Below are 26,204 nucleotides of genomic sequence, written 5' to 3'. Positions count from 1 at the left end.
CCAGGCTATGTCACCCAATATTGCTTGGCTACAACTTTTATACCAAACACCCTCATAAGATTTTTTATCGTCGACATCAATTTAAGCAGAATTTTCTCAGTGCGAACATTGACGTGTATTTCCACAAATACAGGATCTCCTATTATTAAGGGACGCACCATTAAATATCAAGGGGGCTATATAGTCGGGGTCATGGCTTTTGTTTACTACCCCTTACTCGGGGGTGGGGGCGCATCATCAAGTTTTGGTGGGTATGCTCCCTCGGAATTCGGAGATGCCCAGCAAACACAAAACGTTTTCGACATCATTCCCAAAAGGTTATAAAAGGTTGTCAGAAAACGTTTAAATGTCGGGTTATATCAAGGGTACATTAATGGTATAAAACGTTTTCATAACATTAAATAACATTTGTTGATAATTTACTGCACAGGAAACACAAATGTTTTTAAGAAAACATTTAAATGGCGGGTGATATAAAGGGTATAAAAACGTTTTAATAACATTCCAAAAACATTTTTGAAAACTTGGTACAAATCATTCTAAACAGAATATTATTTTGGGGTTGAAAAAATATTTTGGAAAAAATGTTTGCCCAAAATATTTACAATAACGTTTTTAAAATGTTTTCACGACCTTTATATAACCCGACATTTAAATGTTATTAAAACGTTTTGTAAAAAAACATTTTAAGAACATTTATGTGTTTGCTTAGTGCAAATATTCTAACATAATGTTTTTCCAGTGTTGACAAAATATTTGGCAAAAAATGTTGACAAAAATAGTTAACAATGACATTTCGAAAACATTTTAAAAATATTGCTGTAGTGTGTTTTCATACAAAACGTTTTAAAACTATTTCATGACCTTTATATAACCCGACATTTTAATGTTATTAAAACGTTTTTACCTAAACCAAAACCCAAAATATAACTTATTTAATACGTTTTAAAAACGTTTTTGTGTTTGCTGGGTGGTGGGTCTTTGGGAGCTGGCGACGTATCGGTAAAAAGGAGTCTTTAGGCTGCGAATGGTAACAATCAAAGGTCTCCCGCCCACCAGTTACGCCACTGCCCCAGTGAGGGGTGGTGCAATAATTATGTGTACCCCCGGGGGTGAATTCTCAAAATGGTCTGCCAAAATCGCTTGCCCCCCCTTTGGCCGTGCCAAAAACCTTTGCCCCCCCTTTCGACGTGCCAAAAACCGTTGCCCCCCTTTCAACGTGCCAAAAATCTTTGCCCCCCCCTTACACATGCAAGATTTTGGGGAACCCGAATTTAAAACCTTAAATTGTCTTAACATATAATGCGAGCGCAGCGAGCAGGAAATTTTGCATATTTGAACGTGTTCGTAACGTTTTCCTACGCCTTTTAGGGCGTAATATAGAAACGGTGCCCAAAATATCTGTGCCAAAATTGCTTGCCCCCCCTTTCGACCTGCCAAAATCGCTTGACCCCCCTTTCGACCTGCCAAAAATGCTTGCCCCCCTTTGGCCTGCCAAAATCTTTGCCCCCCCTATAATTCACTTCGGGGTACACATAATTATTGCACCACCCTGAGTGGTTTCTATAATAATACCACTCAATGAGCAATTTGGTTTTTTTTTATACCTCTCGATGGACTTGAAAATAATTAAATGCACATTTTCGCGCGCTTTTAGCTTTAATTGCTCCAAGTTTAGGGGCTGTGTAATAATTATGAGCCCCCAAACGTCTCGCCAAAAATCGCTTGCCCCCCCTCTCGGCCCGCCAAAAATCGCTTTCCCCGCTCTCGGCCCGCCAAAAAATTGGCAATCCCAATTTGCAAACTTTAAATGGTCTAGATACGTTTTGCGAGCACATCGAGCAGGAAAATATGCATATTTAAGCGTTTAGTGACGGTTTAGCTAAGCCTTTTTATAGTGTTTTATTTAAAAGGCGCCCCAAGAATGTGTGCCAAAAATCACTTGCCCCCCCCGGCTTGTCAAAAATGTCTCCCCCCACCCAATTTTACCCTCCCCAGGGCTCATAATTATTGGACAGCTCCTTGCGAGCGTAGCGAACAGGAAAATTTGCATATTCAAGCGTTTCCTTACTGTTTTCCTAAGCCTTTTTAGAGCGCTTTATTAAAAAGGTGCCCCATGAATGCGTGCCAAAATCGCTTGCCCCCCCATCTCGGCTTGCCAAAATTGCTTCCACCCCCCTCGGCTTGCCAAAAATTCTTGCCCCCCCCCCCATTTTTACCCTCCCCAGGGCTCATAATTATTGCACAGCCCTTAGAAGACACCTTTTCAAAACGTATTGAATCTTTAAAGTTATTGTTATACTTGCAATTTTGTTTTCATGTTTGTTTGGATTTTTTTTTACTTTGTTAATACTCAGATGGAGCGACAAAACTTTTGTGTTTCAAAAAACTAAATATCCCCCACCCCCACCCCTTGAAATCTTATGATGATTCCCTAATGATGTTGAATGCGTGAACCATGTGTTCTTACCGAGTAGTCTTATCATGATGATAGGGGTAAAGTTCAGAGTAATGTCTCCTGGGACACTCAAATCCTGGATTCTGAGTCACAAAGCCGTTGTCACAAAGCCGTTGATATACTCGGAACACCAAGGGTCATGCAACTTTTAAGGGGTGGGCATTAGGTAAGAACATGACTTTTTTCTAACTAGGACCTTGGGTGAGAATGGCTTCAAATGGCTTTTATGGTAAAAATAAGTAACAAAATCAGTGATAAATGGAAGTTGCTGTTCAAATTGAATTCTACACAAACTCGTCCAACCTCGATAGTTCCCCGCAATAGGCCTAATTATATAATGAACTCTACGTAGGTGTGTCCAGAAAACTTGTACCCCGGGAGGGGGGCTTGACAAGGCCCTAGAAAAATTATGGATATGTGGTGGAATGACCCCTCTCATGATTTTACCGAGTGTCTGATTGATGAATTATTATGCTCTCTCTCTCTCTCTCTCTCTCTCTCTCTCTCTCTCTCTCTCTCTCTCTCTCCCTCTCTCTCTCTCTCTCTCTCTCTCTTCTTTTCACACCTTTTTTCTCTTCCCTTCTCTTTCTCACCTTCTTTTCCAAAGCCCCTCCCGGACGCGTAATTTCTTTCTGCAACCATAATGGGCCGCAATATATCACTAACCGCATAGTCCGAGGCAAGGTTCATTATTGTCAGGGTTAGGGTCTTAGGGTTAAGGTCTTATGGTTAGGGTTAGGGGTTAGGGTTAGGGGTTAGGGTTAGGGTTAGGGTTAGGGTTAGGGTTTAGGGTTTAGGGTTAGGGTTAGGGGTTAGGGTTAGGGTTAGGGTTAGGGTTAGGGTTAGGGTTAGGGTTAGGGTTAGGGATTAGGGTTAGGGTTAGGATTATATTCGTACTTATTATACTAGTAATAGTATATTGTGTGTATGCAGTTTATTCCGTAATCAATAAGTATCATAAACAAACACCTTTCTGGCACAACGAATCATAGCACAGTCGTGTAGGCATTAGACTATGGATACAAAGGTTGTGGGTTCGAACCCCAGGTAAACCGTTAAAGAATTTTAATTCTATCGATTTCTTTTTATTTTATTAAGTAAGAGGAAATAATAATGGTAATAAACTCGTGTTATATCTAGCCTCATAGGCCTATTAATTACATGTATGTACTATGTGTTATCGCATTGCGGCCCATTATGGTTGCAGAAAGAAATAACGCCTCCCGGACACGCCAATAAGTCGTTGGCAATAACTATTTAATAAACATCTGCATGGAGTTTTAAACCAGTTCCACGTAATCCGAGCAGCTTTTGTGCCAATAAAGTGGAAAGTTGATTCTGTGTGGAGCGATGCTGTTCATATACTTAAAGGCATATTCAGCGAATTGCTCATTCGGAGAATTGTAACAATCATACAAATTCTGCTTTTTGCACATTTGTTATGTTAGATAGTAACATATAGCTGTGCTAAAATAACTTGCTACTGGTAAAGCCAAAAGCCGCGTTAAGGGGTGTTTTGGAATGGCAGGTGAGTCAGGGGTCAAAAACAAAATTATTACCTTTTTTACCTCAGCACATGTATGATGTGCCATACAAAAATTAACAAAACAATACCTTAAAGTATCATTTTTTAATGTTTTTTGCCATAAACAGTATCTTTTACAAGCTACAGCTTTTTGTACCGGGGGCGTGTCTGTTGTCATGTCGTTAACAGACGGTCAGACCTTGAATAATAAATATTTTGGCTTTACATTACGCATTGCTTAAAGCAATTAAAGTAGCCTTGGCCCAAGGCTTTGGGTCGATAAGTCACAGGAAAGCACACAATATAGGCCTATTCAACAATTGCTTTATATGCCCCCCCCACGTTGTGTTGTCTCATATCCCTGGTCAAATCCAGTTTTCAATAAATATAGGTCTAAATGTGCTGATATTACCTCATGGTGGTTTCTTTAGTGTTTACATGTAAATAAATGGCTAGCATTGCACCTGGCACCACTTTCCATACTGTTAGATTCATGGAGCTATTAAGAATGGAGAGGCAATAGATTATGTAACGCATTGTACACTTGTGCCGATTTGAAATCTGAGAAGCTATTCATCGAAAGGTACCTTTTGTTTGGGACAAAGGGCTTCCACCATTAAATCGGTAAGCTGTCCAGACAGTGTATTAACGCTTTACCTAGCAGACTACTGTCAATAAGTGATCAAACGGAAGTCGCGTGAAAGCGCTTGCTATAACGAAAAGTACCTTTTGTTGTTATACCACTCAAGGGTGTAATTGAGTAGCCGTAAGCTCAAAAGGCACACATTAGCCGCTGATGCAGTTCGTTGTCACCCCACTGACTGTAGGTGCTTCATTTAAATAAATTGAATGCGCTTGCTGAATGATTACATATCAAGGCTGCCATGTCCGCATGTCTATTACTGTATAATGGTAATAACTACGTATAGGCCTACATGTAACATATAATAAGTATACCGGTATAGGCCTATATTAAAGTTGTTTCACAAATTGACATTTTATTTTATTTTAAGAAGGAGAATGTCATAAACAGTGGCGTACTGAAGGGGGGGCAGCTCTTTTGTGAGAGGTCTTGGGAGGGGATGAGGGAGGAAGAGGTGGAGGAGTGGACATGAAGAATGAGAGGGGGCTGGAGGAAGAGAGAAAGAGGGACAAAAGTATGAGGGGATGGAGAAGGGAAGGGAGATAAGAAGAGGGAGTGATACTTTAGCAAGGAAAGAATAAGTACAGAGAAAGGAAAAGAAAGGAATAACAAATAAATGTAGGCCTTATAATAATTATTATAGAAACTAAACACAGCACCCCCCCTCCCACAAAGGCCTAACACTAACAGCACTGTGAACAGCACTATAGGCAGCCATTCGATGATGTCAATGCCTTTATGCGTTACGTATTTAAAACGCCCAGTCAGATGTATTTTACACCTGCCAAGCACAAGTCACCCAATTTCGAAAATTGGACGTTGAATGTACACTCTCATGAATATTGATTGGCAACATTTTCCAATATGTCAGCGCTCAAATCGGACACAATAGAACAATAGACCATTCAGTGCGCTGGTTAGATTACATACATGTAGGACCAAAATAGTGTACTCACAAGTTTTAGGAAACTGACCAAATCATAGATCCAAACTCAATATCCTAAAATTGGTCTTAGATTACATGCATGCAGCTGTGGCACCAAAATAGTGCCCTCGTAAGTTATACCTTTTATATCTTGTTTGGAAGATTTTGAACTTAATAATTTTGGTATATAGGCCTACATGAATTTTCATTTTTGATGATTCATTGACACTACTTCATAAAGTAGGCCTACTATGTTAACTGTAAAGTAGAGCCTATGTTAAATACAAAATAATAGGCCTATGATATCTTGATAATGATAATATCGCACACCCATTATAACTTTAGTAATTTAGGCAATACAGTCTACATGAATTTTCACTGAAAATTAATTTTACTGTTCTAACCATGTCAAAAGACTTGGTCAAGTCTAAAGCAATAGAGGGTATACAATACAATGTCACTCATGGCAGAGTCAATCTCATCATATTCATTGAAATAAAAAGTCGTATAAGGTACCACGGGCCAATCGCATGATAATACAGATAAAAACAGGTGATAGGTATGAATGGTTTTGGAATCGAACTACACACCTGTTCTCTGTCACCTTAAAACTATTCCATGTCTATCCCTGAATGAACCGACCGTAACGGTATAACAATTGATGAGTTTAGGCCCAAAGAAATTGATACATTTGGACACACCTCAGTGATCCGAATACATTAATGTCCAATTTTGTGGAATATAGTATTGGCGAGTTGTGATTTACTTTGCAAAAAAATACTAGTGGCAAATGGTGGTCATAGACCACAAACCTAGCTGGGCGTGTTGGTGTTGTGAAGGTATCTGACCCCTGCAATATGTTGCAAAAATGTTCCCCTGGTCATCAAGTTTGTTGTCAACGAGTTTGAGCCCGTATCCCTTACAGATGTCCAGAAAATACGTTTCTAAGATTTGACCTCTGCATGACCTTTGACCTGACCCCTGCAAAATGTTCCCCTGGTCATGAGATTTGTTGTCACTGATTTTGAGCCCCATACCCCTTACAGATATCCAGAAAATGAAATTATAAGATTTGATCCCAGATAACCTTTGACCTGACCCCTGCAAAGTGTTCCAAAATGTTTCCCACATCACTAACTTTGTTGTCACCAAGTTTGAACTCCGTACTCCTTACAGATGTCCAGGAAATGCATTTCTAAAATGTGACCTCTGCATGACCTTTAACCTGACCCCTGCAAAATGTTCCCCTGATCATGAGATTTGTTGTCACTGAGTTTAAGCCCCATATCCCTTACAGATGTCCAGATAATGCAATTGTAAGATTTTACCCCCTTAATGACCTTTGACCCCAATTCTGTGTGCAAGTGATGGGCACTGGGTAAAGCTGATGCACATGTGTAAGGGACATCATTGTGCTATGTAATATGTGGCAGAAGAAGCATTTTGAAGGTATTTGGTTATATACCAAAAATGCCCCTTTAATGACCTTTGATCCCAATTCTGTTTGCACCCTATGGGCACTGGATATAGCCGATACATATGTGCAAGTTACGTAATTGTAGGGTGTAACATGTAGGAGGAGCATTTTGAAGCATTTTGAAATTTTTGTTGCCAGAAGAAAGAAAGAAAGAAAGAACTAGTGGCAAATGGTGGTCATAGACCACAAACCTAGCTGGGGCATGTTGGTGTTGTGGAGGTATCTGACCCCTACAAAATGTTCCAAAAATGCTCCCTGGTCATGGGGTTTGTTTTCACCGAGTTTGAGTCCCGTACTCCTAACAGATGTCCAAAAATTCAATTCTAAGATTTGACCCCAGATGACCTTTGACCTGACCTATGCATGATGTTCCATAATGTTCAACTGGTCTTGAGTTTTGTTGTCACCATGTTTGAGCCCCGTACCTCTTACCGATATCCAGAAAATGAAATTCTACGATTTGACCCCAGATGACCTTTGACATGACCCTTGCACAGTGTTCCAAAATGTTCCCCAGGTCAGTAAGTTTGTTGTTGTGGAGTTTGAGCCCTGTACCCCTAACAGATGTCCAGAAAATGCATTTAGAAAATTTGACCTCTACATGACCTTTGACCTGACCCCTGCAAAATGTTCCCCTGGTCATGAGATTGTTGTCACTGAGTTTGAGCCCCATACCCTTGCAGATAACCAGAAAATTAAGTTATAAAGATTTGACCCCAGATAACCTTTGACCTGACCCCTGCAAAGTGTTCCAACATGTTCCCCTGATCATTAAGTTTGTTGTCACCAAGTTTGAGCCCCGTACCCCTTACAGATGTCCAGGAAATGCGTTTCTAAAATTTGACCTCTGCATGACCTTTGACCTGACCCCCGCAAAATGTTCCCCTGTTCATGAGATTTATTGTATCGAGTTTGAGCCCCATACTCCTTACAGATGTCCAGATAATGCAATTGTAAGATTTTACCCCTTAATGACCTTTGACCCCAATTCTGTGTGCAAGGTATGGGCACTGGGTAAAGCCGATGCACATGTGTAAGTGACGTCATTGTGCTATGTAATATGTGGCAGAAGAAGCATTTTGAAGATATTTGGTTATATACCGAAAATGCCCTTTAATGACCTTTGATCCCAATTCTGTTTGCACCATATAGGCACTGGATATAGGCGATACATATGTGCAAGTTACGTAATTGTAGGGTGTAACATGTAGGAGGAGAAGCATTTTGAAATTACCTAGTTTTTGTTGCCAGAAGAAAGCAGAACCGGATAGCATTAGAATACCTAGCTGGGGGGGTGTAAACCCCCCCAGCTAGGTAAAGAAGAATCGGAGAGCATTACAGTACCTAGCTGGGGGGTGTCACCCCCCCAGCTAGGTAAGAATCGGAGAGCATTACAGTACCTAGCTGGGGGGTGTAAACCCCCCAGCTAGGTAAGAATCGGAGAGCATTACAGTACCTAGGGGTGTAAACCCCCATAGAAAAACAGGACCTAGCTTGGGGGGTTGAAAACCCCCCAGCTAGGTAATGAAACTTCTACTATCAATAGAAGTAGAAATGACGGCAAAGGCAAAAGTCGTATGGGCGCTCTCTATTTTCAAACAACCAATAACAGAGCCGCTAATCTTTACCACGTCGTATGTGGTGCTCTCTATTTTCAAACAACCAATCACAGAGCCGCTAATTTTCAAACAACCAATCACAGAGCCGCTAATCTTTACCACGTAACGCTCATCAAGCATACAATCAATCAATTGGTCCATGAGTGACCAATCCGTTCCTGGTAAGCCGTATACTTTTATTACAGTATATGCAGTCTACGGGGCAGTCTACATGTTTTCTGTTGACAAGGGGCATATAATATAACCTTTTGCGAAGTATGTCGAAAGTTTGCTGGGTTTTAAATTTAATTTCATAATAGGCCTATGAGTTATAGCTCTTGTTTAATGATTAAACGTTTTCAGAAAACGTATTTGATGCTCATTTTTTTCTCTGATGCTTTAAAATAATGGCGGTATACACTTGTCTATCCCCTAGTATAAATAGCGCCGCCAATGATCACACATTCTATAGTTCTATTCCTTTTCATGAAGGGACCGTTCAATATTTATGACAGGGGGAATGGTAGTTTTAAAAGGGGAAATTCAAATTTTTTGGGCGTTTTATAGGGAGAGAATTCTTTTTTATTGAACCATATTAAGTTTAATGGGAAAAGGGGAAAAACAATGGAGGAATCCGAGGTTTTTTGTCGATTTTTTGTCAAAACTCCCACCCTCCACCGTCCAAAATATTGAACGGTTCCTTATTTTGATAGATTGAATACGCCGGGAGCCTACCGAGCAAGTTATTCACAAACAGAACAAGCAAATATTAAATGTAAATAAAAGACTTAGAATATTTGTAAGTAATAAAGCTACCTGTTAGCTCTTAAACAGTATTCATATTCATTTTATTTCAACCATACAAACACACCCCTGTACAACTATCAAATAAACACAGCAAAATAAGATGGAGGTACGGCTGAGAGCAAAGTTGCTAAAACAAATCATATCCACAACTTCTCACCCGCAGAACTAAATGTAAGCATGTAAATGACATAACAAATTAAATTGATTGAAAATAAAATATAAACAAACACGAGTATATCATCGTGTAGAATACATTTGATTAAGAAAACAATTTACCTGTTTTATGTGACATATTTAAAAGTATTGGCAACCATCATTTGGACCCGTTGTCAATATGGTTTCCCCCTTCGCATGGGGATTGTTGAAAATATTCTTATTTCTGGCGTTATCATTATGGTTTTCCCGATGAATTGATATATCATTTAACGCTTTTGTACATAAAAATAGCTGAAACATCGTGTTTTTAGGTAAAAATGATTAGTGCTTGTTTAAATCCCCAATATTTTTAGAACATTTACATAAATTTTCAATTTGTTTTTCCATGTAATATTTTCATCATGTGATTCCCAACAGCTTGGCTTTGTGTGCATTGTTTAGCCTACATCCATCTGGTATATATCTCTAATATAGGTGATAATCTTAATTTATTCGTTTGAACCAGTTACAATCTTTCCTTAACTTATTATTCATCTAAGTGTTACATATTATAGTATAGAATCATAAGTTAAATATTGTAGTGTTGTCAGCAAATAAAATTATATTTTAATCCATAAAAATACCAAAAGTGTTCACATATCTTTGCTAAAGACCACTGAAGACAGCGTAGAATTTAATTTGCATGTTTCTATACTTCTATCGGTCTTTTTGTTTTATACAATATATTTTTTCTCATTATGCTTTTCAAAAGACCATGAGATATCTACGGTGACTTGGGTGTATTTTTAGATTAAAGGACATTTTTTCATCTTCTTTTGGGACACATTTGTCGTATATATCATTATTTTTTCCAGAAAGATTCAATTATTACATTTGTTTGAGTTATACATATAGGCCCTACAGCTATATAAATTAAGCTACTCAACTATCTCTTTAAACATTCCATATTGTAGATTGTCATAGGCCTACTTCAATGCCATTTTTAACATGCAAATTAACTTACAATTTTCTGATTGTTTTCATGAAGGACGTCGATTTAAGCTTTTTATTTTAGGTATCGGCCTACGTACTTATTTCTTTTCGTTTCCTCCTGCTTTTCTTTTCTCCTCACTTTTTTCTCTTCCTTTTCTAGCTTCTTAAATTTTATCTCCTCATCTCCCGTTGTTGCTTCCTCCATTCATTTTTGTATAACGTTCTTATACTCCAGGTGTACAAATTGCCTACCCGGGGAAGCACTGACTAGTATAGGCTACTCGGTCCGCTGATGTGGAGCTTCAGGTTCAGTCAAGTTCAGGTTCTTAGAGTCAGAAATGATAAACGGCCGCAGTTTGGCACTCTTTTGGAATTTGACATGTCAACATTTACAACGTAATACAATGTAATATCTATTCATAACTACACTCTTTCTTTCTATGATCTAAGATAGAACCAAATGTTTTCTATAAGTCTTCTACATTTTTCAAAGAATTTACTGATTCCACACTTCTCTTTTCAAGGGAATTTTTATTCAAAAAGTTGAATAATCATTTGGCAAACATCCAGGTAGTACAGGGGCAGTCTCCAGCGGCTCCTATAGCAAAACCATGCGATGTTATTAACTTGAAACCAAATTCTTTGCATATATATTTAAATAGCTCGTTTTCTTGATTCTCAGTAAGTACACCATCCTGTCCCTTTCCGATTATCTCCAAACTTCCACCGTTGTCTTTCAATTTCACTTCGCGTTTGACAAGCCTCTGTTCTGCATAGGTCTTTAAACTGGCCACAACCTGAAGCAAAAGGAAACACAGTGAATGGTTTTAACAGTTTTCGTTAACATTTCATTATTTTGTCAACTATCAAAGTCTGACTGTTTCGGAATAGAGAACCTTCGTAATAGAGAACCTTTTTAGTTTTCGGAATAGTGAACCTTCGGAATAGCGAACCTTCGGAAAAGCGAAGTTCGCCCATTATACGACATAGTTCCTAGGTGAACAAATCCATTTCAGTGTGAAGTTACACATTAAGGGCTGGGGTATGGATGTTCGCTCAGCATTTTTTTTTTGTGGGACATGAGAGCACATGAGACATACAGAATTGCATTCTGAATGCGAAGAATGTCCTGATATCAAATAATTTTGATTTTTTTGAAATTCGCAATATAATACACATTTTATGGCAAATGATGAAAAATTGATATTTTTGATATTTAACAGTCCTCGAAGTAAACTTTATAAATCTAATGATATGTACTTAAAATGTATGTAGCTGGGATGAAAAGCCGACGATCAATTGAAAATGTTGACCTATCGTAATGAAGATATGGATTTTTTCTCAAAAACAACAACAAATTTAGGTCTTTTTGGGAAAAAAATGTATATCTTCAATATGAAAGGTGGGGTGAACATTTTCAATTGATCGTCGGCTTTTCGTCTCAGCTACACACACTTTATGCTATAGGCCCTACATATCATTAGATTTATAAAGTTTACTTTGAGGACTGTTAAATATCAAAAAATTTAAAATATTGTCATGAAATTTGTATTAAATTTTTTTTAATCCAAATTATTTGACATCAAAGGGGTATTCATCGTATTCAGAATGCAATTCGAATATTCGATAGGTCTGGTGCACTCTCAGCTCCCACAAAAAATACTGTGCAAACTCGTAAAACGTCAATATCCAATCCCTTAAAAGAACATTAATTTCACATAGGCCTAAGTGACATGTCAGTAGGCCTACAGCACATGGTGTATTCTGGGATGCTGTGAAAATTTTCTTTTGTATTATTATGGACATAAACCATAGGCTAGTCTTACTTCTGATTTAATATGAAACTACATGCATGTACGACGTATGTTCGATTTCACTTACATTTCTTTCGGCGAAGATGCAAATATGCTGGGTGATTGTAACGGAGAAGCCTGAAGCTTTCTTGTTATTGGTAATCTTTACTTGGCAAAACTCGCTCTGAAATATAGTGATAAAATAATGATCGTAGAGTTGATAGGACATTTTACTATTATTGAGTAGGCCTATGTAACTTTATCACGGTGGTGAGGTGACCTTGCACCTCGGAATCATTGCAGATGTGATCTCTGTAAGTGTAACACTACCCCCACACTACGAGTTAGGTGCGAGATTGTAACTTTTTTTTTTAATTTTTAGATAATTTGGATAATTTGTGTGTTGTAGTATAGGGTGAAAAATCTGCTATTTTAGATAGTTACAAGGTTGTTTTTGGCTATTTTTGTGGATCATAATATCTCATATTATCTAAAATATCTGATATTTGTATATTAGGGACTTAGCAAATTTTTTGTGCAATTTTTTACTTAGTAAGTGATGGATATTAAGATATTATCGGCTATTTAGCTATTATCTAAATTGGCCAAAATATCTGCTAATTTGGATATTAGCTACAATATCCGATATTTCAGATATTTGTAGGCCTATATTAGGAACTTATAAAATTTTAATTGAATTTTTTTACTTAGTAAGTGATGGATATTAAGATATTATCAGCTATTTAGCTATTATCTAAATTAGCCAAAATATCTGCTAATTTGGATATTAGCTACAATATCCGCTATATCAGATATTTGTATATTAGGAACTTATAACATTTTAATTGAATTTTTTTTTACTTAGTAAGTGATGGATATTAATATATTATCAGCTATTTAGCTATTATCTAAATTAGCCAAAATATCTGCTAATTTGGATATTAGCTACAATATCCGCTATATCAGATATTTGTATATTAGGAATTTATAAAATTATAATTGAAATTTTTGACTTAGTAAGTGATGGATATCAAGATATTAGCAGCTATTTAGCTATTATCTAAATTAGCCAAAATATCTGCTAATTTGGATATTAGCTACAATATCCGCTATATCAGATATTTGTATATTAGGAACTTATAAAATTGTTATTGAAATTTTTTGACTTACTAAGTGATGGATATTAAGATATTATCGGCTATTTAGCTATTATCTAAATTAGCCAAAATATCTGCTAATTTGGATATTAGCTAAAATATCCGCTATATCAGATATTTGTATATTAGGGACTTACAAAAAAAAAAAAATTTGAAATTTTTGTACTTAGTAAGTGATGGATATTAAGCTATTAGCGGCTATTTAGCTATTATCTAAATTAGCCAAAATATCTGCTAATTTGGATAGGCCTATTAGCTAAAATATCCGCTATATCAGATATTTGTATATTAGGAACTTATAAAATTGTTATTGAAATTTTTTGACTTACTAAGTGATGGATATTAAGATATTATCGGCTATTTAGCTATTATCTAAATTAGCCAAAATATCTGCTAATTTGGATATTAGCTAAAATATCCGCTATATCAGATATTTGGATATTAGGAACTTGTAAAAAAATTTTATTGCATTTTTTTACTTAGTAAGTGATGGATATTAAGATATTATCAGATATTTAGCTATTATCTAAATTAGCCAAAATATCTGCTAATAATATTTAGATATTATCTCAAATATCCGATATATCAGATATTTGGATATTAGGAACTTATAAAATTTTTATTGAATTTTTTTACTTAGTAAGTGATGGATATTAAGATATTATCAGATATTTAGCTATTATCTAAATTAGCCAAAATATCTGCTAATTAATATTAGCTCAAGAACGACGCATACATCATGCATGTTGTGTTAGTTCATAAAAGATGTGAAATTAATATGCCTGAGAACCATTTAATGAACAGCCTAGAATGATGGATCATGCATGTTGTCTTCTAGTTCATAATACATGTAGTATAATCCTAAACGATGGATATAGTTGAAAAAGACTTTTAAAGAACGACGCATATTGTATGTGAATGTATTAATGTAGTTATATATACATATACAGCCTGTCTCAAAACAAATTGTGTAAGTGAAAAGCGCCCTCTTTGGCAATTACAAAATTACTGTTGTGATATAAGGCCGTGTAAAATTAATATTTTGGTTCTCGTCCCTCCCTCCTCAATTTCTGGGATTTGTCAGATTTTTTTTTTTTTTTTATAGATTTTTCAATTTTTTTAGACTTTGGAATGATTTATGAAATCTTCATACATATGAATAAGTTTATTAGAGAACAAGCATCACTTCCAAGTCTTTTTGTGGTACTCTAGGGGGTTTATCCCTCAGAATCTCACATTTGAAAAAAAAAAAAAAAAAAGGCCTCATCGTTTCCTCGAGCACTGTTGGAGAAGACCGAAAACTACTGACAATGCTAATTTTACATTGAAAAAAAAAAAAAAAAAAAAAACACCTCCTCCTCATCAATTCATGAAAATCTTCTGGACGAGAACCAAAACATTAATTTTATACGGCCTAATGTTTACATCAGTGTCACGGGCGCAGTCATAGCTCTCAAATGCCGTTTGTTCTGTTCAATTTGCTTGTTCCAATTTCGAGATATGTTTATTTAACAACGAAATCCTAATTAGCCATAATAATATCCAAAATATCTCAAATATCCAAAATAGCCCTAATAATATCCAAATTATCTATCCAAATATCTGAAATATCCAAATTATCCTAATTAGCCATAATAATATCCAAAATATCTCAAATATCCAAAATAGCCCTAATAATATCCAAATTATCTAAAATATCCAAATATCTGAAATATCCAAATTATCCTAATGACCCATAATAATATGAAAAATATCAGAAATATGCAAATTATCCTAATTAGCCATAATAATATCCAAAATATCTCAAATATCCAAAATAGCCCTAATAATATCCAAATTATCTAAAATATCCAAAATATCCAAATTATCCTATAATGACCCATAATATGAAAAATATCAGAAATATCCAAATTATCCTAATTAGCCATAATAATATCCAAAATATCTCAATATCCAAAATAGCCCTAATAATATCCAAATTATCTAAAATATCCAAATATCTGAAATATCCAAATTATCCTAATGACCCATAATATGAAAAATATCAGAAATATCCAAATTATCCTAATTAGCCATAATAATATCTAAAATATCCAAATTATCCAAAATAGCCCTAATAATATCCAAATTATCTAAAATATCCAAATAGCTGAAATATCCAAATTATCCTAATGACCCATAATATGAAAAATATCAGAAATATCCAAATTATCCTAATTAGCCATAATAATATCCAAAATATCTGAAATATCCAAATTATCCAAAATAGCCCTAATAATATCCAAATTATCTAAAATATCCAAATTATCCTAATGACCCATAATAATATGAAAAATATCAGAAATATCCAAATTATCCTAATTAGCCATAATAATATCCAAAATATCTAAAATATATAAATTATCCAAAATAGCCCTAATAATATCCAAATTATCTAAAATATCCAAATAGCTGAAATATCCAAATTATCCTAATGACTCATAATAATATGAAAAATATCAGAAATATCCAAATTATCCTAATTAGGCATAATAATATCCAAAATATCCAAATTATCCAAAATAGCCCTAATAATATCCAAATTATCTAAAATATCTGAAATATCCAAATTATCCTAATGACCCATAATAATATGAAAAATATCAGAAATATCCAAATTATCCTAATTAGCCATAATAATATCTAAAATATCCAAATGATCCAAAATAGCCCTAATAATATCCAAATTATCTAAAATATCCAAATAGCTGAAATATCCAAATTATCCTAATGACCCATAATATGAAAAATATCAGAAATATCCAAATTATCCTTATTAGCCATAATAATATCCAAAATATCTAAAATATCCAAATTATCCAAAATGGCCCTAATAATATCCAAATTATCTAAAATATCCAAATAGCTGAAATATCCATATTATCCTAATGACCCATAATAATATGAAAAATATCAGAAATATCCAAATTATCCATAATTATATCCAAAATATCCAAATTATCCAAAATAGCCCTAATAATATCCATAATAATATGAAAAATATCAGAAATATCCAAATTATCCTAATTAGCCATAATAATATCCAAAATATCCTAAATAGCCCTAATAATATACAAAATATCTAAAATATCAAAATTATCCTAAATAGCCATAATAATATCCAAAATATCCAAATTATCCAAAATAGCCATTAATAGTAGGTATATCACCCCAAAAATAAGCGCAGCAGAAACATGTTATTTGACGCTTTTAATTGAATCATCGTTATGAATGCTTCAAAAAACAAAAAACAGAATTGAAATCGGATAATGCAAAGCATAGGGCCTGCACTTTGGCTCGTTTTTTCCAGGTTTACATGGTCCAATAATCACAAGATGACTGACATGTGGTAACAAAGGAAGCAGTCACTGCAATTTGATTATGTCCCATATGATTGGCCATTCAAGACACCCCTGTGAATATACTATAGCGGCCTTTTCAAAATATAATACCTGTTTGCTTGACTGCATTGACAATACCCGGGAACAATACACACAGTATATGCATTGGACAAACTTTTTACAATAAGCATAAGTGATAATGTGACCTCCAGATTTATACATCGTTCGTCTCGCACACTGACAACATTTGATTGAATGGACTGTAGGCTACTGCGCCGTGATTACGGTGAAGGACACCGGTTCAAATCCTTTGTTTGGAGCCAATCGATAAAAGCATGCAGGGCCTCTATACCCATGTACAGTTTATCGGCCCTACATAACCTATGTCTTGAATACGCTGGCAAAGTTATGTAATAATCGGATTAATACTATATAGGCCTAGCAGTAGGTAAAAACAAGTTTTGAATAATCCGCGCTATAAAGTCCCATTCAGTGATCCCAGCGAAAGTGAAAAAAAAATCAAATTGTTACGTTTATAAATTTTTTTAACGAAAAACAAATGGCAAACAAACAAAACGGAAAACGACAGTATTGACGAAGTTGAAGCCCCATTCAAATACATGTAGCTAATTTATATACTGTCAGTACCGGTATATAAATTACAGACTCACGTAAATGCATTATTTTTTGTCTTACAGCTCAACTTACCGTACTTTGCCTAACCAGATAAATATTCAAAGAAAATATAGGTCATGCCAAAATTGTTACTACACCTTTACATTTCATCGAATCTCTTTTTGATGTCTGTCATTTTGAACATCATACTTGAAAGATGTATGCTATGTAGAAACTTTATTTTGCAATTTCATAATTTGCATATTATTAGCATATTTGCAAGAAAAAACATGAAAATCAATAAATACCTATATTTTTCACAATTTCAATATTTTATTAGAAATTAAGCATGTAGGCCGTTTGTTATGACTTGATGAATGAAAGTGTTAGACAGATTTTGATATTTTTGCTTATTTTTCCTTTTTTGCCCCAAAATGTGTAAAAATCACAATTTTTTGGATGACCTATATTTTCTTTGAATGTTTATCAAATTTCTTAATTTAGGTATAATACAGTGCAGAAAAAGATGTCAAAAAAATCTGTTAAAACAGATTTCCAATAAATTGTTCCATTTTCATTTTTGGGTTAAATACTCAATTTTCATGCGCGGGATATTTGAAACATAAAATGAAAACATGTCCATTGCACTTTTTCCTCGAGATGTACTATAATATCAAGGTTACGGATATATTATAATCCCTTCTTATCTTCACTGATCCATCAGATACCTATTGTTATGAATGATCAATGAAAAGGTTCAGAACTGGGCTACTAATGGTCTTGTCAAGTATCTATAGTTATTTTCATGACTGTGTCAACTCAAAAATCATGCAAGGTCGAATGTAGGAAAAGTATGATCAGTTGAGCTGTAGACACACGGCTTTCGGCTGAACCACTGCACTAGCAAGCTATGTTAGCACATCTATGACAATGACGAAAGGTACAAAATCAGCCATAGGCCTTTAGATAGCAGAAGACACCAAAGTGGTGTTTTATGACCTTTGACATTCTTTTGTGGCGAGTGACATGGTCTTTCAATTCACGCCGAGTGTCCTTGACAGGTTTGACTATGCTTCAGTGGTCATGAAAGAATTCAAAAGATAACCTCTGCCCCAATAATCCCAAGCAATTGTCTGAAACTGCTCCTCGGATCGGATCATAAGAACTCAGTCCTCAAATGATAGTCATAATAATGTCCAAAATATAAAAATTACTGACTATCATTGAAGACTGAGTTCCGCAGTCTAGTATCCAAAATCTGAATTTTGATGATTTTTACGATCGCCGGGATGAAAAAAAATCTAAAAATCACTGAATGGGCCTTTAGTTCCCTCCTCTCCTTACCCTGGCAATATAAATCAAAGAAAAATAAAGAAAAAAATAAATAAAACAAGAAAAGAAAAAAAAAACAAAAAAATTAACCAAATTAAGGGATCTGGAATGAGCGTTTTGAGCGTTTCGATAGTATTTTTGTGGGACATGAGAGCACATCAGACATATCGAATTGCATTCTGAATACGAAGAATGTCTTTCTGATATCAAATAAATTTCATTGTTTGAAATTAACGATATAATACAAATTTTATGACAAATTATTAAAATTTGATATTTTTCACATTTGTGATGCGATCAAGCCAAATCAGTCGGAACTCGGAAATATTGATTTTGAGATATAGCCAAACAAAGAAAGTTTTTCCTTTTGTTTCCTCTTGTTTTGGAAACTCTTAAATTGCTCATATCTTTGAAACTGGTTGTTCAATTTTAATGGGGTTTTCTGCAAAATCCAGCTGTGTAAATGCGTTTTACTATTCTATAGGAAACTGAAAATTTATTATGGCCGAGTTCCGACTGATTTTGCTTGATCGCATCACATTTTTGATATATAACAGTCCTCGAAGTAAATATCATAAATCTAATGTTATATTCTTAAACAGTCCTTGGCATACCATACATGTATAGGCCTATGTATAGTAAATTTGTCTGATTTATCTGTTTTGTGCTGTTTAAGCAAAAAGTTAAACATAATTTCCATAAAATGTAAGCTTTTACTGTCAGATATGTCCCCTTTTAATTTTGAGCAGAACAAGTGAAGTAAAGCAAAGAAAATTGGAATTTACTACTACTAGCGCCAATGAATGTTATACGATTGTAAAACGGTACGATCCTCTGGGGTGGGGGGTGGGTGTGTGTGTGTGTGTGTGTGAGTCCTGCACGCGTATTTTTTTTTCTGCAACTATAACGGGACGCAATACGATACCGGTATGTTATAAGAATCAAACTTACAAGAAAGATGGCTCTTATCAAATCCTACAATTCTGTCAGAGAAATATGCATATTTGCATTAAATTTTTTAATTAATTGACATAATTGATTAATTAATAAATATTTTATTTAATGATTTACCATAATTCCAAATATGTCAAACAATATGTCGAATTAAAGCTAATGAAATGCTTTATAAATTGGTCGGAGCGCATTTTGCAGAATGCATTTAGTACTTTAGTTACATGATTTTTGCTATACACGCATAGGAGCTGTACTTTTAAAATCCGCGCCTAATCAATAATAATAGTCTTTCACTCCATTGTCAAAGTACTGTGCTCCCTGTAGCATTATGGAGTGACCAGGTCCTAGAGTGTGATGGTTTTGTAGCAGATGACAGTGCTCATTCAAGCCTGTCAAGGTCAGTTAGTAGCCACTTGCTGAATGGATGGCCATTATCAACTATCAAAGAGATGCCTTGTGCAGCTGCCAATCACAGTAGAGGTTTGATAACATTTTGTTAAAACCCAAATGTGATATAAGGACAATGCTGTGCATGTTGGTACTTAATTGTTTGGATTCTTACGTTGAAATTCCCTTGTATTAGTATTTTTATGTGTAGTGTATAGTGGTCATAAATTATATAGCTTTTAAATTTTGGGCATTTTTGCTCTGTTGCACTGTACCATTATGGAATTTAAGTAAATCAATTACCGACACAAGCAGGTATACAGTGTATTATTTTATTTTTATTTCGTATCTCAGGAGCACAGCTCACTTGGTAAGGCATCAGAATTTGGTACACTAGCGCTTCGAACTTTAAATCGGAAGGTGGTGAGTTCGAGCCTCATCACGGTCACATTAATTTTATAAACCAAATATTGTTCGAACTTTTCATATTTGTTTTTCTTTTATTGTTTCTTTTCTTTGTCTTTTTTTTTTTCTTGTTTTATTTATTTTTTCTTTATTTTTCTTTGATTCATATTGCCAGTGCAAGGAGAGGAGGGAACTAACGGCCCATTCAGTGATTTTTTTTTCATCCGGACGATCGTAAAAATCATCAAAATTCAGATTTTGTACAAGACTGCGGAACTCAGTCTTGTACAAAATCATTTGACGACTGAGTTCTTATGATACATCATCCGAAGAGCAGTTTCAGACAATTGCTTGGGATTGTTGGGGCAGAGCTTATCTTTTGAATTCTTTCATGACCACTGAAGCAGAGTTAAACCTGTCAAGGACACTCGGCGTGAATTGAACTGACCATGTCACTCGCCACAAAAGAATGTCAAAGGTCATAAAACATCAACTTGGTGTCTTCTGCTAGTGGTTCAGCCCTAAGCCGTGTAGGCCTATTTAAGACAAAAATAATGCATTTACGTGAATCTGTAATTTATATACTGACAGTATATATAAATTAGCTACATGTATTTGAATGGGGCTTCAACTTCGTCAATACTGCCGTTTTCTTGGGTTTTTTGCCAATTGTTTTCATTAAATTTTTTTATAAAAGTAACAATTTGATATTTTTTTTCACTTTCGCTGGGATCACTGAATGGGGCTTTGCAACGCGATATATTCAAAACTTGTATTCACCTACTGTTATAGCATTAATCCGATTATTACACAACCTCGCCAGCGTATTCAAGACATCCAATGCAAATAATCACCTAGATTATGACGTATCATACCGTAAATATGGCGGAGTACTCAAATTCATTCAACAAAAGCATGATTACAAGCTATTGCAATCTACCGCGACAGCTCGTCTCACACACATAACAAATGCACTATACGATCAAATAGGTTGACGACAACGTTTGATTGAATGCACTGCATTGCGCCATGATTACGGTGAAGGACACCGGTTCAATTCCTTTGTATGGAGCCAATCAATAATTTCACGCACATCCTCTATTATTGCCCAATTATTTCCCGGGATGATTGCACACTGTAAAAGAGCTATTGTTATAATGTTTGATGAAATCGTGTTTAACTACCGTATTTGCTTAAGAACGGCACAATACAGATAAAGCAGGCAGATTTACTACATGTGGTACATGTACTATGTATATACATATAGGGAATGTGTGTGAGTCGCGTATTACCTAATTATAATAGGGGCGTATCCAAAAATGAATTCACGCCCCTTTCAAATGTCGAGCCAAAGTGCAGGCCCTATGTGATGTAACGTCAACTTGAAGATACCCGGAAATCGGGTGAAAACCTGCCACAAATTGCTATAAATGGCAAAATGGTAATTTTTGGGATTTGTAATGCTTATTCGGACACTTACTTGAAAAGGTAGCATTGATTTAAGTATCACAGATTAATTGCATATCTTTCCGGACTTCGTTAAAGAAAACAAGATTAAAAAATCTCTCCTCGAATAAATGTAATAAATCCACCAAATATACAATTTTAGCCATTTTGACCAATCTGCAGACAAATAAAAGCTTAAAAAATGACTAAGTCCAGCTAATTAATATGCAAAAATAATGCCAACCGAGAACCGTACATGATATGAGGATGCGGTTTTTTTTGCACACATAAGTACCCAAAGTTCTTTCATTTGGTAACAAAAAATACACAAAAAGTCATTAATTATGCAAATTAGCTAATTACATCTAATTATATATTTATGCCATTCTTATGTTAATTAGGCATATGTAATTTTACTTTTTCAATGTTTTATTTATGTTTTATTCATACAGCATGATTTTGTCAAATATGAACCTGCTGTGATGTTGAATAAAGAAACTGCAGTTAATTGCCAAAGTGCACCGAGTTTTCAATTGGTATAGGGAAGTGTTTCACTCATTGTCCAAGGAAAAAAAATACATGATAACAAACACTGGTATTTCAGACCGGTGGTACTAGGTCCTCTATTTCGAGAGACCTATATTTATTGATTTATGGACGATCTAAAAAAATTCATAAAACAGGTCCTAACTCTTAAACTAGGCAGTGTTTAATTTCGGCGGAGTTGATAGTGATTTAGGAAATGTTTCACCTACCATATATTAAAAAGACAAATTATTGTGATCAATGAAACATAACGAGGAAATCGTTTTTTGACATGTATGTTTTCAAAAATTGGCCAACTTTGATCCGCGCGCTTTTTGATTCACTGTTATGTATGCGTGCACAGTATGACCGAATTATTGTGCAGCCACTGTGACATACCTATTAATAGCCAAATTATCTAAAATATCCAAATATCTGAAATATCCAAATGACCCATAATAATATGAAAAATATAACAAATATCCAAATTATCCTAATTAGCCATAATAATATCCAAAATATCTAAAATATCTTAATTAGCCATAATATCTAAAATATCCAAATATCTGAAATATATAAATATCCATAATATCCTTGATAATATCCAAATTATCTAAAATATCCAAATAGGCCTATCCAAAATATCAGTAGGTGCAACTATTATCCAAATTATCCATAATATCCTTTAATAATATCCAAATATCTTAATAGCTAATAGCTGAAGCTAATTGGATATTTGTCAGGATATTTTAGGGTAAGTCCATATGATATCAAGGAGGTCCCCACCTGACCCCCTCAGATTTGCTTTATATTTTAGTCATATGTTGTACCTGTAAAATATTAAAACCTGCAAATTTGAGGTCTGTAGCTCTTACGGATTTTCTGTGGCAGCCATTTAAAGTTGGAGTATGGGGTCTAAATTTGGATTCAAAAGTTGCCCTTTAAATAAATGTCATCTTTGGGAGTCTGTGACTTCTTTACAAAATAAGAGAGAGGTCTGAAACCTTGTATACACACTAACTGCATGCCCAATTTGTCAAAAAGTGAAAAAAAAAATCTGTAATTGCGTGTTGTGTCACGGGGTCATTAAATATGCAAGAAAAAATGTAATGTTTTGTAAACTGGCAAGTTTAGCCCTCTAAATTCACATTTTTGTCAGATTAATTATTTTTGTTGTCACTGATGCTAAATATAGGATAAATACAATACATATCCAAAAAATTGAGGTCACAACTCATTTACATTTCGAACAGCGCCCTCACGAAGATGAAATTTATTGCAAATTCAACATTTTCAGGGGTCCAAAGTCGATGTGGTCCACCTTCAAAATTTATAAAACTTTTTTTTTATATGACTACTAGTCTTAAATTACAACTTTGCAAAGTCCCAGTAATTGTCTAGGTTGACTTCATATAAAACGACAAGCCCAAAGTTGACCATTTTCTTATGATTGCATGTACTGCAAATATGTGCCGAATTTGGAAGGGTTAAAGTCAAATTGGCCCCAATATTGAAAATAAAATAAAAATTAAAGTAAATAGGGCCAATAACTACGCATCTAGTCATTTATTTTCAATATTGTGGCCATTTTGACTTTTAAACCTTCCGAATTTTGGGCATGCAGTTAGTGTGTATACAAGGTTTCAGACCTCTCTCTTATTTTGTAAAGAAGTCACAGACTCCCAAAGATGACATTTATTTAAAGGGCAACTTTTGAGTCCAAATTTAGACCCCCATACTTCAACTTTAAATGGCTGCCACAGAAAATCCGTAAGAGCTACAGACCTCAAATTTGCAGGTTTTTAATATTTTTACAGGTACAACATATGACTAAAATATAAAGCAAATCTGAGGGGGTCAGGTGGGGACCTCCTTGATATCATATGGACTTACCCTTTAGATAGTTACAATCCCGCACCTTAATGGAGCACACTACATGCTGATGATTACCTCCCAGCCTATCCCCCACACCCACATAGGTAATCCGACGTAACACTCCGATCGCCATGCAATCTACGTTTGGTGTAGTAGGCCGGCCAGTGGGACAACGGAACCGCTACGTGAACGAGCTACCACATAGGCTATAGCTTCTATGGACGTACTATCGTGGCATTTTATCCGATATTTTTATACAATAAAACCAGCTACTTGTACAGCCAGCATGCATACTTATTATATCGTCGTCCCGGGATCGTCGTACTTACGTGACCACCTTCCGCCATTATTGCTACCGGTCCCGCTACCGGTATTGCTATTATGATTGATCTTTACATCTGGGTTACTAATCAACTGTCCCTGGTTTTTGTGCATTATTTACACTTACACTTAGGCCCTACATTTTAATATTTACACATGACGTATCAAGCATGGTAGACTGCTATGTAGAAAACCAGCATGCTAGGGACCGTTCACAAACACTTGTTTAGGGGGGCCTGATGCAAAATGGGGGGATCCTCCTAAGGGGGACCCTGAAAAATTGACCACAAATTTTCCAGGGAAAATTGAGTTTATATGCTTTTCTATGGGGTTGACCCATAATTTTCATGTCAAAAAGGGGGACCCTGAAATTTTAGAGATCTAAAAGGGGGTGGCGAAAAAAAAATTCGCCATGAACTATTTTTGCATCAGGTCCCTCACCCCAAGTGTTTGTGAACGGTCCCCTAAGCCCGCTGTATACTTTTTATTTATTCTCATTCTATTTCCAGTCATGTTTACCTTAAGCCTAATTTACATGGGGACTTTACCCTTGCCTACATAATAACCATAAATTTTATTTTGATGGATTACTTGCCCTGGCGATGCAATTTACATGGGGACATAGAGTCCAGCAATTATGACCTCAATCAACTATATCTGGGGCCCCTATGTGACCTATAAAACCATAACCAGGTAAATACATAACAAAAAGTGTGCATATGTCATCAACATACCAGAGAAAACTCTCTGGAGAGTGTATACTGTCCTGAAAAAATAGCCCCGGTTCTATTTTGAGGAAACTATGAAAGGTCAGAGGTCCAGGAGCCTTGCCTGGCAAAATTACCAATATACACGGCCCGATACACGGGGACTCTCCCTTGCTGGAACTAAATTTCAAGCAATAGAGTCTCCATGTAAATAAGGCTTTACGCATTTTTGTTGACGTAAAATCCCCTGGGTAAAATCGATAATATATTTCTAGCAGAATCAAATAGGCCTAATTGATTTTCCGTCAAAAAACAAACATCGAATGTTTGGCGACCCTTTAACGATTGCTATTTGTTGAAACACTCTAAAATGGATAACGAGGGCGCTAGATAAATCCATGATAAATCCATGAACGATCAAGTCAGGCGGCGAATGGCATGATCGAGCCGGCAACTTGTGAAACCGCCCGGCCGTATGGCATTTTCCATATACTTGGTTAGTTTTGTGGGGTTCATTCCTATCGAACCCCAACGGTTTTAGCTTGTATTTATATTATTTATTAACATAGACCTATTTGTTTGTGATATTTCAAGCGTTTTAAAATTTCAAAATAATCCCATTCAATTACACGGTTGACGATGACAATTTACTGAATTTAGAGAATGCACGCCGACCACCACCTGGGTCAAGTTGTGAAAAGGCCCTGTGAACGGTCTCACCATGAACCGTCTTCATCATAATGAGC

The 26,204-nt window shown here is 35.4% G+C and overlaps 1 protein-coding gene across 1 annotated transcript; it reads right to left on the bottom strand.

Annotated features, from left to right (window-relative positions):
• Nucleotides 1-10,781: 10,781 nt before the first annotated feature.
• Nucleotides 10,782-24,961, bottom strand: LOC140151188 (uncharacterized). The gene is made up of 3 exons (XM_072173440.1): nt 24,760-24,961; nt 12,443-12,538; nt 10,782-11,358 (listed from the first exon to the last, which is right to left on the bottom strand). The coding sequence occupies exons 1-3, from the start codon at nt 24,775-24,777 to the stop codon at nt 11,113-11,115; spliced, it is 360 nt and encodes a 119-aa protein (XP_072029541.1). The 5' UTR covers nt 24,778-24,961; the 3' UTR covers nt 10,782-11,112.
• Between the last annotated feature and the right edge of the window lie 1,243 nt (nt 24,962-26,204).

The sequence above is a fragment of the Amphiura filiformis genome, chromosome 4, assembly GCF_039555335.1.
Source record: "Amphiura filiformis chromosome 4, Afil_fr2py, whole genome shotgun sequence".
Taxonomy (NCBI): Eukaryota; Metazoa; Echinodermata; class Ophiuroidea; order Amphilepidida; family Amphiuridae; genus Amphiura; species Amphiura filiformis.
The sequence above is the reverse complement of the archived record's forward strand: the minus strand, read 5'-3'. Positions and strand labels throughout refer to the sequence as shown.

Coding starts and splice junctions, on each gene's coding strand:
- LOC140151188 (XM_072173440.1), bottom strand. Junction 11,359..12,442: donor GCATCTTCGCCGAAAGAAAT/GTAAGTGAAATC, acceptor CTTTTGCTTCAG/GTTGTGGCCAGTTTAAAGAC.